Raw genomic sequence first — 15,266 nt, 5'->3', positions numbered from 1 at the left:
TGTTCTCTACCTGTCCCCCAAGTCTGAACGCAGCGAGCAGGAGGGTTGTCAGGATCCTGAAATAAACAGGCCCCTGTGAGGGTCTGACAGCCCCGCGGCTCTGCGGGTGGTTCCTCCCGCATCCTACGCCGCTTGAGACGCGCTCCTGCCTGCAGCGGGCTAGCAGAGTTCCCCGGCAAGCCGGGGCGGTCTGGGGGGGTAGGGTCCGTCGAGGCTAGGATGAGCCCTGCGTGGGGACTGGGGAAGAGGCCCGAGCAGACGGTAAGGGGGGGAGAGGACATCGCAAGCGGGCTCTGCCGTGATTTCCCGACAGGGGCGCATCTCGGCGGGGCTGCCGCCGGGCCGGGCGGCGGCGGCGGGCACCTCGGAAGCTGGGTGTGGCTCGGCTGCCGTCCCGCCGCGGGGGCGGGCGGCCTGACCCCTGTCTTGCAGCTGCGCCGCCGAGAAGCCATGGCTGAAGGACGCGCCGCCGCCGACTGGGAGATCGACGTGGAGAGCGTGGAGGAGGAGGCGGCCGAGGCCCTCGTCGCGCCGAGCAGCAGCGCCCGCCCGGAGGAGGGAGAGGAGGAGGAGGATGAAGGCGAGGAGACGGCGGCGGCTCCGCGGCGGGGCGAGCCGCGGAAGCTAAGCCGTACGCCCAAGTGCGCGCGGTGCCGCAACCACGGCGTGGTGTCGTGCCTGAAGGGACACAAGCGGTTCTGCCGCTGGCGCGACTGCCAGTGCGCCAACTGCTTGCTGGTGGTGGAGCGGCAGCGGGTCATGGCCGCCCAGGTGGCGCTCCGACGGCAGCAGGCCACCGAGGTGAGAGGGGACGGGTCGGGACGGAGCCGCTCGGGACGGAGCGGGCGGCCCTCGGGCTGACGGCGCCACTGTATCGCTGTCCTAGGACAAGAAGGGGCTGGCCGGGAAGCAGGCGAGCCTGGAGCGCAAAGCCGTCTACCAGAGGCACGTCCGGACGCCCAGCCTACTAGCCAAGAGCATCCTGGAAGGTAAGCGCATCCCTCGCCCCTCCACCGGCTGCCGCCAGCCCCGCAGTACCGGCCGGCAGCGGGGAGACCCCGCTTTGCCCCAGGAAAACCCGTGCCTCCCGTCCGAGGCGCGGCTGCTCACGGACGCCCGTGAAATGCAGCGTTATTTCGTGAAATAAACGCGGAACGGCGTTAAAGCGCGCGCGCTACCGGCGCCGGGCAGCGGAGGGTCCGCCCGCGGCTCCTGCCCTTCGTGGCTGGAATCGATGGGGCAGAATTTCAGTCCCCGTCACCCCGGCCCACCGCCCAAAGTAATGCCTGAAATGCTGGCAACGGTAATTTGAAATTTGAGAGTTACTGTTACAAGCTGACATTCTTTTTACATGACTACCCAGCAGCGTTTTGCCGTGCAGGGTAATTTATTCCCGTATGTCTTTATCAGCAAATGAGTAAATAAAGTAGGTTGGTTTTTTTTTTTTTTTTCGGTCTGGTGTTTTTTTTTGTTTGTTTGTTTGTTTTGTTTTGTTTTGTTTTGTTTTTTTTCCTTTTAATCTGAACGCCTAACACAGCAGCACCGTTTGCCGCATTAGCAATAGTAAGATATGCATAATAGGCTTCTCATTTCTTTTTTCCAGTCGGAAATGCTAACTTGGAAGAATGACACTTTAAAGTGATATTTTAGTGAGAGGGTGTATTTTTTCTTTCACACTCCCTCTTCGGATCGTGCACAAATTTATTTCTATGTCTGTTTTAATTACTTTCCAAACTAGCCCTGTAAAGCATTACAGTTCTCAAATCTAGCTTTAGTGAATTTTTTTGTTGTTGTTGCTGTTTCCCCCCCCCCCCCCCCCCCCCAAATGGGAAGCTCTTTTTGCCTGTGCAAGTGCAATTAAAATTTTGTCCTCTTATAAACCTCTTTGATTTTCATCTGCAGTTCACTCTTAAAAAAAATCTGTTCTGTATTCTTTCCTCTAATTTGTCTTAACTTTCTTTTTCTTTTCTCCTAGTTCTCCTTGGAAATTTCTACCGTCTCTAGCAATGTGTACATAGTGATTCATCTTTAGAGGATAGAACAGGCATCAGCTGTAGGTATAGATATCTTCCTTGGCAATGGGGAAACCTGTTTAACAGAAATGGGAGTGGAAACAGGTAAAACCCTGTTCTCCTTACTCATGTAAGTAGTTCCATTAATTCAATGGGATTACTTGTCTGGGTAGAACAAACAGGATTGGACCCTATCAGTTGTATTAAATGAATCCAGTTAGCCTGGTAATTGAATATACTGGAGACTGGATTTCTGTGTTTTATCGAAGTTGTCTTTTAGTTCAGAAGAAATAAAATAGTTGAATACTTTGTGCATTTGTTAAAAATGGATGGTTGTCTCCTTAAGCTGCATGATGGTATACCAGTCATAACACAGCACAGGCTTTTGCCTTTTTTTCTCTCTTTGACCTGCTGTTTTGGAATTGTTTTTTCAAGTTAGTGATCAGCTAGCTTTGAAGGAGACTACACATGCCATAGGAGGAAGGCTTGCTTGTCTGTGTTGAGGAACTTGTACTGAATGTGCCTGATGGCGCAGGGAAGCTAAGCCTCTGCAGCACAGTGACTTCAGTAGGAGCTGATAGTGTCCCGGGTTTGTAGCAAGTGCTCGGCGCTTGGCGGGACTGGCTCCAAACAGAGCCTTTTTACAGACACAACTTTAATGTTTTTCTTATGTGGCTTCATTCCTAATGTTGCTTTGTTGTTTTAGGTTACCGCCCTATTCCAACAGACCCTTACCTGGGAGGGAATTCACCCTTGCCACCCCCTGTAAGTGACAGAATGAGAAAGAGACGGGCTTTTGCTGATAAGGAGTTGGAGAACATTATGCTAGAGAGAGAGTACAAAGAGAGAGAGATGATGGAAGCTACACAAGCAGCTGCCCTTTTTCTCCCTAACCGCATGGTGCATGGAACTGAATACAATTCATATAAAACAGCCTTCAACACTACTCAAGTTGAAACTCCAAACAAGGAGTTTTGCAATTTTTTACCAACCTGCCTTGATCTAACCATGCAGTATTCAGGATCCAGCAATATGGAACTAATTTCTTCAAATGTCAGTGTAGCTACTACCTACAGGCAGTATCCCCTGTCTTCTAGGTTCTTAGTGTGGCCAAAATGTGGCCCCATTAGTGATGCTCTCCTCTACCAGCAATGCCTGTTAAATGCTACTGCTGTCCAAGCTCTCAAACCTGGGGCAGCTTGGGATGCCAAGGTCTCACAAAGTCAGGACTGTCCAAACACTGAGCACAACATCATGTCTCCAAAACTGGAAAATTCACTCATTCTGACCCACATGCAAGACATTCAGCAGTCATGTAATGAGATACTGTGCCCTCCTCAGGAAGCTCGTGAAAGGTCAGCATTCTCTCCTCCAAAAAGGACTTTCAGTCAGATTTCTGATAAGGATTCTCTGGCTCCTCAGGAGCAGGTATTAAGCAAGATCAGCAAAGACAGTACCAAGCCCCATCCACCACTCAAATACAATAAATTTCAGTCACTGTTCCAGCAAACATTTCCTGACAGATCAGAAGCAGAGTTGAGAACATCATTTGTGAAAGAGGCTTTTGAAGATGCTCCTAAGAAATACAGAGAGTGTGCCATGAAAGACAACCAAAAATGCAAGGTTACAATAGACAAATGCACAAAAGACTTCTCTGGGGCCAAACAGGCCACAACAAAACTTTCAACAACTGAGCCACTCTCATTTTCAGTTGAATCGATCCTTAAACGACCTTCTTCTGCAGTTGCTAATGTCTCTCAATGAATAAATGGTACCTTCAGTGTAGAGTTTGTATGCTTTGCCTTCTGCAGAATTGCTTCTGCCTGCCTTGTCTTTTAAAAGATTTGTAAAGAGGAACTTCTGCTCCAAATGGTAATTCTTTTTTTTTTAAATCTCAAAATGATGTACAGAAATATGCACGTTTTCTCTTCTGAAAAAGAAATATATTTAATTTTTTAGAATTGAAACTGCATGTACAGGCTGTGAAGTGTTGTTATTTTCAGCAGCACTTCAAACCATTCAATAAAATGAGATTACCTACAAGTATAGACATATTCATGATCTCTGTTTTGTATCTAGTATCTCACAGGCAAGTATGCCCTACTTTCAGACTATACTTATTCTTTTATCTGCTGTTATCAATGTACTTACTAGTTATCTTGGTGGGGTAAATGGTCCTTTCTGCTTTGACCTTCCAGTAACTAAGAGAAGAGGTAACAATGGTGCACGTAGGCTAGCGTGAATTCACAAGACTTTTTATTAATTTAAGTGAGGTTTGGATCAGATTCCAAATGCCTTTCTTATTCTGAAGGGGGAGGATGTGCTAGTATAAAAGACTGGTTTATTCCACACCTCTCTATAAAAGCTGCTGTTCTTAAAGTGGAGGAGTTACTAAATTGGATTTGAGGAGAATGGCTCTGGGAAGCTTTGGGATAAAAAAATCAGCATTTTTTAAAATCTAGTGTTTGGATAAAAAGTCTGTTTTTTTTTTCTTTCTTTGTTTGTTTTTGAAAAACGTTCAGCTGACTTCACTCTGTATTTCCACCACCTAGAATATCTCCCTTCCAAAAATATTTCACCTTTGACCAGCAAGAGCCTGAGATTCTTTTGTTGTGGCAATTTAAATGCCCTTTAGTCTGTAAAAATGATGCACAAAATCATCCCTGCTAATGAGAAATCAAGTCATGATCTCTCAGTTTCGTAATTCTATGCCCTTTTGCAGGGATAGCAGAAATAAAGGAGATTAACCAGTAGAATTTACCTGGGAATGTGAAATGTCCTCAAGGCTGTAGAAAAAGAAGTTACCAGCTCTTATTATGGCTGAGCTTGAAGCTTTCTAAATTTGTGATTTTGTTTTTTCCTATGTTACTGCTAGCAAATCTGGTGCTAATCGATAATAATTTCTATCCTGCAGACAGTGCTCAGCCAGTTGAAAGTAGCTGTAGTTTGTTCTTAATTTTTATTATTTTAGAAGGACAACTTCTGTTCCGTACTCGTGAGCAGAATCTAGTATTTTCTGATTTTATTACACTTGCCACACAGGTTAAATGCTTATTTTGCTATGAATAAGTATAAGTATCTGAATTTCTGGTTCTTTAAGTATCTCTGAAAGTACTTAGTGGTTTCTGTTCAGAGTGCTGTTGCTGAATAGCAGGACCCTTTTCGTGGATCGGAGGAGTTGTCTGTCGTGGGTGCTTTTCTAAGCCACTTTGTTAAAGCAACAAAGACACTAGAGAAAACACATTTTATGCAAGGTGTAAATTTTTACATAACATTTTACAAAGCACATAACCATTTTATGTCAGGAATGTAAACAAATTTGTTGTAATTTGAAAGAATCTTGGGCATTAAAGTTTTCACTTTTCAAAAGCATTCATACTAACTAGATTTTGTGTAACTGAAAATATATTTCAAATGCTTTTAATTTTTTCAAAATCTATCCAGTTGCCGTTAGAGGGAGTTTTAACTAACTTGAGAGCTGAATCTGCTTGTTAATCAGTTTAGCAGTCAGACCAAGCTAAGCAGCTTTTACCCGAAGTAAATGGAGTGAAATTCTTCACATTTCATATTTGTTTGCTTCCACCACCATTTCCTTCTTTGGCTTAGTTGAGCATTAAATGCTAACAATTAATTTAAGCAGGGTTTCCTTTGTTATTAAAAATATTATTTTTATTGTTTTTCGAGCTGCTGGCATAAACTAGGACAACAGATGAAAGAGAATTCAGCAATCTATGTAGCGAAGCAATATTGGATACTGGAATTGGTCCCACAAAAATATTTTTTTGCCTGACAATGTGTGCATCTAACATTGTTCAATTTCACATCTGAAACATTTTTCCAGGAAGTCACTTGTCTTTCTTTATCTCTTAAAATAAAACCAGAAAAGCAAACCTCTCCAACAGACTGGTACCTCTTGACTTCTTAAAGAAGCAGCTGAACAAATTCAAACTCTGAAGATATACCAAGCACTAATATACATCTATGTACACACTTACATACATAACATATATATGTGCCAGGTAGTTTTGTTTAAATCCTGATAATTGGAAGAGGAGTGACATTTTTATTACTATTTGAAAAAAATGTGGCCCTTGCTCATGTCTTGCTTCTGTTCCATTAGCTGTTCCTCCCTGTACTTAGCTTCCTTATATTTCGTAGACCCTGGACCTTATCTCTCATGTGTCTTGAAAGCTTGTTGCACTAAGATTGTTTTTTTCCTTTCCTTTATTAAAAAGGTGTATAAAGTTTGTTGTTCATGGAGAGGATGAGCTTGAGCACAATGGTGTATCACAGCGTGTGATTTTTGTCACACATCTTTGCAGTGGATGTACAGCACTCTGGCATCTTTCAGCCTTATGCTTCTCTAGAGCAGAAGTAGCGACTTCTCTGCATGTGCTGGTGTGGCTGTGCAAACTCATGGAAACTGTCTAGTGCTTACTGCTAGGCCATGTCTCCCTGGCAGTAAGTCAGCTGTTAAAATATCCTACGCTCCCCTATGCTTCCTGCTTTTTAAAGACAATTTTTCTGGCATTTGCTCTGTGTGTGTATGCTTCTATTTCCTGTACAGTGAGACTAGTTTTCTCTGAGTAGAAGATGCACCTTTGTGCTGTGCTCATGGACATCAGGCTGCATGTCCCTTCTGATCCCCTTCTGACCTTAGTTTTTCTTACATGTTGGTGGAACGTGCTTGTTGGGAAGCTGTTGTGGTTTAACCTCAGCCGGCCGTGAAGCACCACACAGCTGCTTGCTCCCTCCCCCCTCCCACTGAGGGGAGAATCTGAAAAAAAAAGTAAAACTTGTGGGTTGAGATAAAGACAGTTTAATAGGACAGAAAAGGAAGTGATAACAACAACAATAATAAATTAATACAACAAAGCAAGTGACACACAATGCAATTGCTCACCGCTTGCTGACCAATGCCCAGCCAATCCTTGAGCCTCAGCACCCCCTGGCCCACTATCCCCGGATTATATACTGGACATGATGTCATATGCCCATTGGCTTGTCTGGGTCAGCTGTCGCTGCAGAGCCCTGTCACGGTCCATTTGGTGGACTCCTGATGGTTCGTTTGCTGTGATCTCAGAGTGCAAAATTAAGGCGACCGCACCAAAGGGGTTCGCTTCAATCAAACAGTGAAATTTTATTGTTTGTCCTTAAAGCAGCATGTGATAGATAAAGAGGGTAAAAGGAAAGGGAAAGGTAGAAGTGAAAAGAGGAAGGAGATTGATAGCTACCACCGCAGGTCCAAGGCGTCCCTATGGTCCCAGGTCTAGGCAGTGTCCTGCTGGTCCTAACGATCGTCGTGATCCTTGGTGGGGAAAGCTTCCAAAGTTCGGGTGCTGAGGAGCCCCTTTTTGTGCCAAGTAGCACCCCTTGCTCCTCCTCTGCATCTCCGCCTCTTCTTGGCTCCATTGGTGCTGATCAGTCTTTTGTGACAGCAGTTACACAGTCCACCTTATCAGCTCGGGCTTGCCCCGTAGCAGAGAACGGCACAGCACTCTTCGTACCACGCAGCTCTCCCTCCTGGGGTGTTCATAGTACATTCCACTCTCGGGATCAGCAACTGTGTCTCAGGCAGGCTGCTGCAGGCTCATGTCAAGACGGTAGCCTAATTTTTGGGGTATTTTATTATCCCTATCCCCAATGACAAGGTTGAGACAGTGCTGTTTTCTGGACTGACTCTTACAAGCACCCTCCCAGCTTCTTGTGCACCCCAAGCCTCTGCTGGCAGGGCAGCATGAGAAGCTGAAAAGTTGTTGACTTAATATAAGCACTGCTCAGTCACAACTAAAACATCAGTGTGTTATCAACATTACTCTCACCCTAAATCCAAAACACAGCACTACACCAGCTACTAGGTAGAAAATTAACTTTATTCCATCCAAAACCAGGCCAGAAGCTCAGCTTTAGGTTTGGGACAGGAGCTCAAGAGCCTGTGCTGTCTGTGGAGCACAAAAAGGTCATGCAAAGGAGTAGAAAGGACAGTTGTTCTCCTGGTCTGCAAAACAGCAAGCCTGGCTGATGACATCGTCAGAGAAAAGCAACTATTTTTTGGAAGTGCACGCCCTCCATATGCATGCTGAGACAAAAGTTTATAGGTGTACAGAACCAGAGGAACTGGGATTTAACAGTACCCCAGACAGTGCCTGTCTTACTACCTGACCTGGTGGCAAGGAGTGGGTGGTGGTGGGTTCACTTGGAGAAGGGATAGGTTACTGACAGCTGCTGCAGTGACAGTGCTTCTCCCTCATGGCACAGGAGAACAGCAAAGGGGGCTGTGGTGGGTGGGGTAGAGTTCTTGCTCAATTTGTGTGGGTCGCTGGCTTTCTCTCAGGTGCTGGCTTCCTGGAAGTGACTGCACCGGCACTGCTGGCTTGCCACAAAGCCTGCCTTAACACTGTAATTTGTCTTTGATGGCTTTGACTCAGCATATCGAGCTGCTGGGCTTGAAGTAGAGCAAGGCATAGAGTTTGGTGAGATGGCTGGATAGTTGGACATGACTCAGCTGATGTCAAGGCTGAAATGCCTGTGAAATCATCAGATGAATGCATTTACATTCTGGCCTGAGAACAAGACTTAGCCCTGTGCTGTATGCTTGTCCTGCTATGACAAAGACCTCTCTGGGTTTTGCAGTCTGAGCTCCTGATCTTGAGATCATAAAAGCAAGTCAGTTTTTGGCCATCTGTGAAGGCACAAGTCCCTGTAGAGTTAATGGCTCTGAAACCTGAACATTAATCAGCTCCCAGTTGCTATTGTCATGGAATTAGAGAATTTGACACTCTCTCTATTTCTTTATTTTAAGTGTAGAACAGGGAGGTATGTTCTCATTTTGATTTGGCAGCTTGTTTGCACGATCAAGCCTTTCCATTCCTGTACTGAACACTTTCCATTCAACTGATCTTGGTGTGAAAGCTGGCACCAGGAGTCATTGCCCATGATGGATGAGTTTCTCACTGTATCACTCCTCCTCTGAGTTTCTGCCAGCTGAACAGCATAAAGTACACATAATGCCTCCTTTAACTCAGATAGTAGTGACCAGCCATTTTCTGTTTGCTTGCATTGAAACCAAGACAAACTGTGGCTTATGCAAGAAGGGCTGCTGTGGAAGCATGTGTGGGCAGGTAGCAACCAGCGGCAGGAATGTGACTGTGACTGGGGAGACAGGAACCAGTTGGTGTTTTATGGGAGGAAGCATCTCTCTTCATAAATAACGAAAACATGCAAACTGGAAAAAAAAAGAAAGTCGTTCAACATTGCCAGTTCCCTCTCTTCCTGTCCCCAGCACCAGTTCTTCATGAACAAGCTGCAATGATTTTTATATCCAGTAATGGGTTAGAAATCAGGTTAACGAGCTGCAGCCATCCCCTTTGTTGTCATTTGGAGTTAGTAGCACAAAGCTAGTGAGCCCTGTGGTTATTGTGACCCATTGCCTGCAGTTCGGGCGCTGACACTGGCACTGCTCCATGGTCACAAACGGAGTCTATCCCTCACCCTGAAGTCACTACTCCAAACTTTGCATGGATGTGAGGGCATATGGGTCTCTGGAATGAAAACTCATGGTTTAACCACAGGACACTCTGCTGAGTCTAGTTTTTGTTGACAAATAAGAGCTCCCACAGTGACCAACAGAAAAGAAAGTAGTGATTCTTCATATTCAGTTATATTGAGATATTATGTTGCAAGAATTGGAAGAATGAAAAATTACATTGGAAGAGGGCAATGGCCCTTTCCCCGATTTTTGTAAAAAACAATTACAGCTGAAATCTACCCAAGGAAAAGTGAAAAACTGCATAGGCAAGCCTAGTGATGTGTATACCAACTGGAGCCTACTAAGACATGTACTTATCTTTGCAAGACAGAGTGTAGAAGTAAATTCAGAAGAGATACAAAGGTTTTAGCAATGCTGGATTTCACGGTCACACTGTCTGGCTGATGACCTCTGCATCCATACCTCACTATAGTTGGCTAAATCTGGTCTTAAAACACTGACTAGATTTTTCCCTCATTCTTTGGCAATCCAGTTTGGCAGGAAACAGATGGGTTGAACAAGTACCATGTTTCTATATTTGTGTATCAAGACCTAATAGTGTTTCTATTAGCATACACTATTTCTGTATTTGTGTATCAAGAGCTAATAATAGTGGAATCCATTATACCCTGCCTGGTTTTCACCTACCTTATTTCTACACAAAGACCCTCCTACATGATTTGGCTGTGGCCAGACTACGCTTTTCTAAGTCAGAGAGAAAACATGGGTGAACTGTCCTCCTTCAGATATGGCTTGCCTCTGGGTCATGAAACACTGGGAATTCATCCCTTGTGGAAGGATGCTGTAAGTAGCCATAGAACTGGTCATAGATTTAGAAACACCAGAGCTATGTATACAGATGGGAAACAAATATATTAGTGTAAAATATGTATAGGAAAAACCCACTCCTTTAAGGCAATTTTAGAATTGCTGCAGTGTAAGCATGAATGAAGAGCTGAAAAAAATCATCAGGAGATCTTAGTAAGTGACTCGGAGGTGACAAATGTACAGGAGCCTTACACCTTAACCCGTATATAAAATTACATTTTATTTAACCTTTCATTTAATTTAGAAACTTTACTTACACTTGTTACTATCTGAGCTGTCCTTACCTTGTAGAGAAGTACTGCTTCCTCTACTATATCCTTGTCAAGTGTTGAGGCTGGGCCGGCCACTAACGAATGACAGACGCTCTCTGTTAACCTCACTCCCCTCCCAAAACAGAAAAGGAGAGAGAACAAGGGAGGGAGACTTCATGGTTTGGAAAAGAAAACTAAAACAGCTTTAATGAAACAATAACAAGAAAAGAAAAGATAATAATAAGAATAAGGAAATAATGAAATATATACAGTATGTACAAATATATACAAAACCAATACCGAACCCAACTCCTCCCACCCTGATGACGATACGTCCCCACCACACTGCAGGGCTGGCACTGGGGCAGTCCCAGACTGGACTCAGCAGCAGATGGGAATGGGATGCAGGAGCTGGACTCAGGCATTGGATTCAGGGATGCACGGATCGGGATCGACAACAGAAGAACAGACAGAGTCCTCCTCAGATGTCGGCCATCAAAGAAGAGAGAGAGACCCTCGTGATCTCTCAGCTTTATACTGAATATGACATATATGGGATGGAATACTCTGTGGGTCAGGTTTGGGTCACCTGTCTGGTTCACTCCTCCCTGCAGGTGTGACCTTTTTTGTGCTTGCGACCCTTTTCACTCCCGGCACCCCAACACGCAGTACAAGATTCAGCAGTGACCTTGGTCGCTACAAGAACAAGCACAAGCAAGGGCCTCTCTGCACACCGTTCCTTGGTACGAACTATAAACATCAGGCCTTGTCACTGCTAGAAGCAGTCACTGTCTGCAAAAACACGCTGCTGTTTCAGAAAGTTCAGTTCCTTAGAAGAGACTTAACTGAAAAGTAAAATCATGAAAACAGAATTAGTTCTGGTTTAGCCCAAACCAGGACAATCCTCAAACACACCTATTAACTGGAACTTAGTGCTATATTGTAGCACGGTAGGGTAGAACTGTGGTGGCACTGAGGCCAGACGGCAGCTCTGGAGAGCTCCCAGTCCACACCCCTGCCAGTAGAAGGTCAGCCACAGCAGGTTCCTCAGGGCTGTGTTCAGCTGGGTTTGAATATCTCTAAGGATGGAGACTTCACAACCTCTCTGGGCAGGCTGCTTCAGTGTTTGACCACCTACACAGGAAAAAAAAGTTCTTTTTAGATGGAATTTCCTGTATTCCAGTGTGTGTGCATTGCCTCTTGTCCTGTCCTGGACACAACTACAAGATCTATCTTTGCTCCCACTGCCTTTGCTCCCACTATTTATACACAGTGATAAGGTCCCCCTGAGCCTTCCTTCTCCAGGCTGGACAGCCTCAGCTCTCTCAGCCTTTCCTGATATGAGAGATACTCCAGCCCCTTAGTCACCTTCAAGGTGCCTTTGCTGTACTCAGTCCAGTATGTCCTCTTGTGCAGGGCAGCCCAGCACTGGATACAGTACTCCAGATGAGTCTCACTGGGGCTGAGTAGAGAGGAGGGATCACCTCTCCACATGCTGGCAACACTGTGAAATGCAGACCAGGATGCTGTTGGACTTGCTTGCTGAAGAGCACACGGCTGCCTTCTGGTCAACTCAGCATCCACCAGGGCCACCTTGACTCAGGACATGTCATGCAGAACTTATTTTGCAATGCTACTGTCATCTGCACTAGGATTAAATAAACTCTCCTGTGCTAAATGATTGCATACTAGATTCATGATGGAGTAAGTGCAAAAAGAAATGTTTCCCTATGACTATAGGACTGAAAAGCCTGAAAAGAAAAGAAAAAGAAGAACAGTTGTGAAATTCTGAAAGCATAACAACAGCCATACTGCAAACATATGCAAACCTGAGATTAAGGTGATGCTAAAACTTCAGGCTCAAGATGAAGTAGTTGCACAGATCATGACTAAAAAGCTTTATGTTAGCAAGGACTGAGTTCCCTCAGCTTCAAATAAAGTATCCACCTCACCACTCAATATATTAGTCTTCTGTAAATGGACTGAGAATATGGGAGTTTCATCATCATAGTTTAAAATTATTTCCATTCTGACTGTGGCAAACTGGTGTAGGATTTGAGTTCAGGAGCAAAGGGCTTCAAACTGAAATTGCTTTGTCATTAATCTGCCTCTAGGATGTGCCTGGAGGGAGCTGGTAGCCTGGTCACTTTGGGAAATTGTCTTGGTATGGCAGAAAGGTACAGAGAAAAACAAGACCAAAACTGGCAAGGAGGACTTTACTTAGAGTCTGGTGGGTCAGCCCTACCTGACTTCCACCTTCTCCTTGCTGGCCTTTGAGAATGTGGGAAATGGCAGCAGGGCCCCATACGTACCTCCATGCTTCCCACAACGCTTGCCCAGCCAAGCAGGGAGAGCACAAGCACAACCTGAGCACCTGCCTGGCCACAGAGGGACAGCCAGTCATCCTCATGTTGGTGGATGGGTGGTGGCCAGTTTTGGACCACCCTGATGGAGCTTTTTCAGTCAAAAAAGCTTTAGCTTTTTCAGACAGTGGAGTATCCCCCAATGCAAAACTGTTTGCTTACAAAGCGGCTATGTCCTGTGTGAGTAGCGACTCTGGGCTAACGATTTGCAGATGTAGCAGTAAGGAGGCATACTCTGCTGGGTATGGAGACTTTAGGTAGAGGCTCTAGAATGCAAAGAAGTGAGAGGAAAAAAGTTTTTGGGATAAAACTTTTTTCTACAGTCCATTAAATTCCTTGGTTAGGATTAGAGGAGAGCGACTCAGGGATTTTAAACTAGGAACAACTGAGAGTAAACCCACAAGGCCTTGACCATTATTTGTAATGATTTAACCTCAAAGCAATGATGGTGTAGCTAACCATAAAAGGGTTTGCGTCTAACAGAGGAAGATATGAGTATAAGGTTATGCTGAGTGCATGATCTTCTGTAATTTATGGCAACCAGTAATAAGTCCAGGCTTACAGAAAGGAAAGCATAGCATGTTAACAACAGGGTCCCGGTAGCGGTGTCTTGATCCAGCTTCTGGTGTTACTCCTGCACAGTGTGCTCAGAGTTGTCTTATTTGCGGGAGCAGGGTGGGAAGGGGCAGAGGGAACCTCTGCAATGTAGTAATAAAAGAGCTTATCTTTACACTCCCCTGCTTCTTACTGCTCACTGCACGACAGCTCACACTTCACTTCCCACAGCACCAAAGCACACACTTGATGGGTATGGGTTGATACCATTCTAGCAGGTACACAAGAAGCAGAAGACTGACCGGCATGTGTATTCTTAGCTGGCTTTCTTTTAACTTTTTCTTGGCGCTGACTTTGACACCTGCAAATGAAAATCAAGCACTTCCACAAGTGACACATTGCTTGAAGCTGGGGTCCCAGCAGAAGGTTGTCTTTGAGTGGGATTCTCTACCTCAACTAATAAAAGCAAGGGTCCTCCTACCACTTTTTCTCCTGGCATGGAGACATCTGTGCAGTATATCTTCTCTATCCAATTGACACTATCTGCAACAACTGTTGAATTTGCTATCTTTGAGACTGCTGCTGTCTATAAATATAGATGAAATAGTCTCAAAAGTGGAGGGAAGTAAAGCAGATGCACAATGTTTTGGGAAACCAGGCCAAAAAAAGAGTTGTTTTCATGTGCTTTCCCTGTCATCCTGTTCTACTCAGTTAATCTTATGTGACTTTCTAAGCTCCTTCCTTTCCTATTCCATGTGATGTCCCCTTCTGTCTAGGATATACCAGTGACTTCTCCAACTCCTTAACAAGCTGAGGTCTGTGCTTCCCTTTACATGTGTCAGCAGTTGAACACGGGTGCTACTTGTACGTAGGACTGGGTTCTGTGCTGCAAGCCTAACCGGGTGTGACTTGTAAAGGCTTTCTACAAAGCAACCAGCTCAGCATGTTCGTGCGGAAGCTGCAAAATAAACAAGGAATAATAACATATCTCCTACAGCTGGGAAATGCCACATGTGGATGAGGATAATCTATTCATTAGGTTCTGAACACAAAGTCACACCAGAGAGTATCATAAATCCGTGTGATGTCCCTGAATGCTGGATTTTTCATTTAGGCATATGAAGGAGCTGAAAAATGTGTAAAATGAAAATCATGTGTATTCCAAAGCAGCTCCATAGCACTGGAAGCTGGTAACATCTGAAAGTGAGTAGGCAAAACTGACACATAAAGATGTGCTCTGAGCCAATTTACTGCAAAGGGTAAAGATCATACTGCATCTGAGTCAAAACAGGATAGGCACTACTCCCTCGTGACTGTACATCCGAAGAGTCTCTTGTGTACTGATTATACCCGAAAATGTATGGAAAACATTACAATTATGAATGTTCCTCTGACATGTTATTTCAGAAAAGACTGTGAGAGTAGGATAAAATACGAGCGCTCAGTCTTTCAACCTGCAGTCATAACTGGCCCAATTTCCATTGCTGTCAGAGATGAAGCAGAGGTGTTTATCTTCGTACAACCACTTCTTAGAAAAGACGAGTGTTCTGAAAGAATGAAGGTTTTCAGCAAAAGCAGTTGCAAGCTTTTCTAAACCACTGTGCATTCTGATACTTGTTTGGAGTTAATAGCTGAGTCCAGAAGGCAGATCTCCAAAATGCTTGTGTGGTGCATTCCGCATCTGCATACTTAAGCATGGTTAAATGGAAGGGTTTTGTCTTCAAACTGT

The 15,266-nt window shown here is 44.7% G+C and overlaps 1 protein-coding gene across 1 annotated transcript; it reads left to right on the top strand.

The window, feature by feature from the left end:
• The first annotated feature begins 450 nt into the window (after positions 1 to 450).
• Positions 451 to 3,776, top strand: DMRT2 (doublesex and mab-3 related transcription factor 2). The gene is made up of 3 exons (XM_086480275.1): positions 451 to 801; positions 887 to 989; positions 2,719 to 3,776. Exons 1-3 carry the CDS (start codon positions 451 to 453, stop codon positions 3,774 to 3,776), a joined length of 1,512 nt encoding a protein of 503 aa, XP_086336401.1.
• Positions 3,777 to 15,266: the final 11,490 nt, after the last annotated feature.

This window comes from Leptosomus discolor, chromosome Z, assembly GCF_034619465.1.
Source record: "Leptosomus discolor isolate bLepDis1 chromosome Z, bLepDis1.hap2, whole genome shotgun sequence".
Classification (NCBI taxonomy): Eukaryota; Metazoa; Chordata; class Aves; order Leptosomiformes; family Leptosomidae; genus Leptosomus; species Leptosomus discolor.
This window is presented reverse-complemented; position numbering and strand designations above follow the sequence as displayed.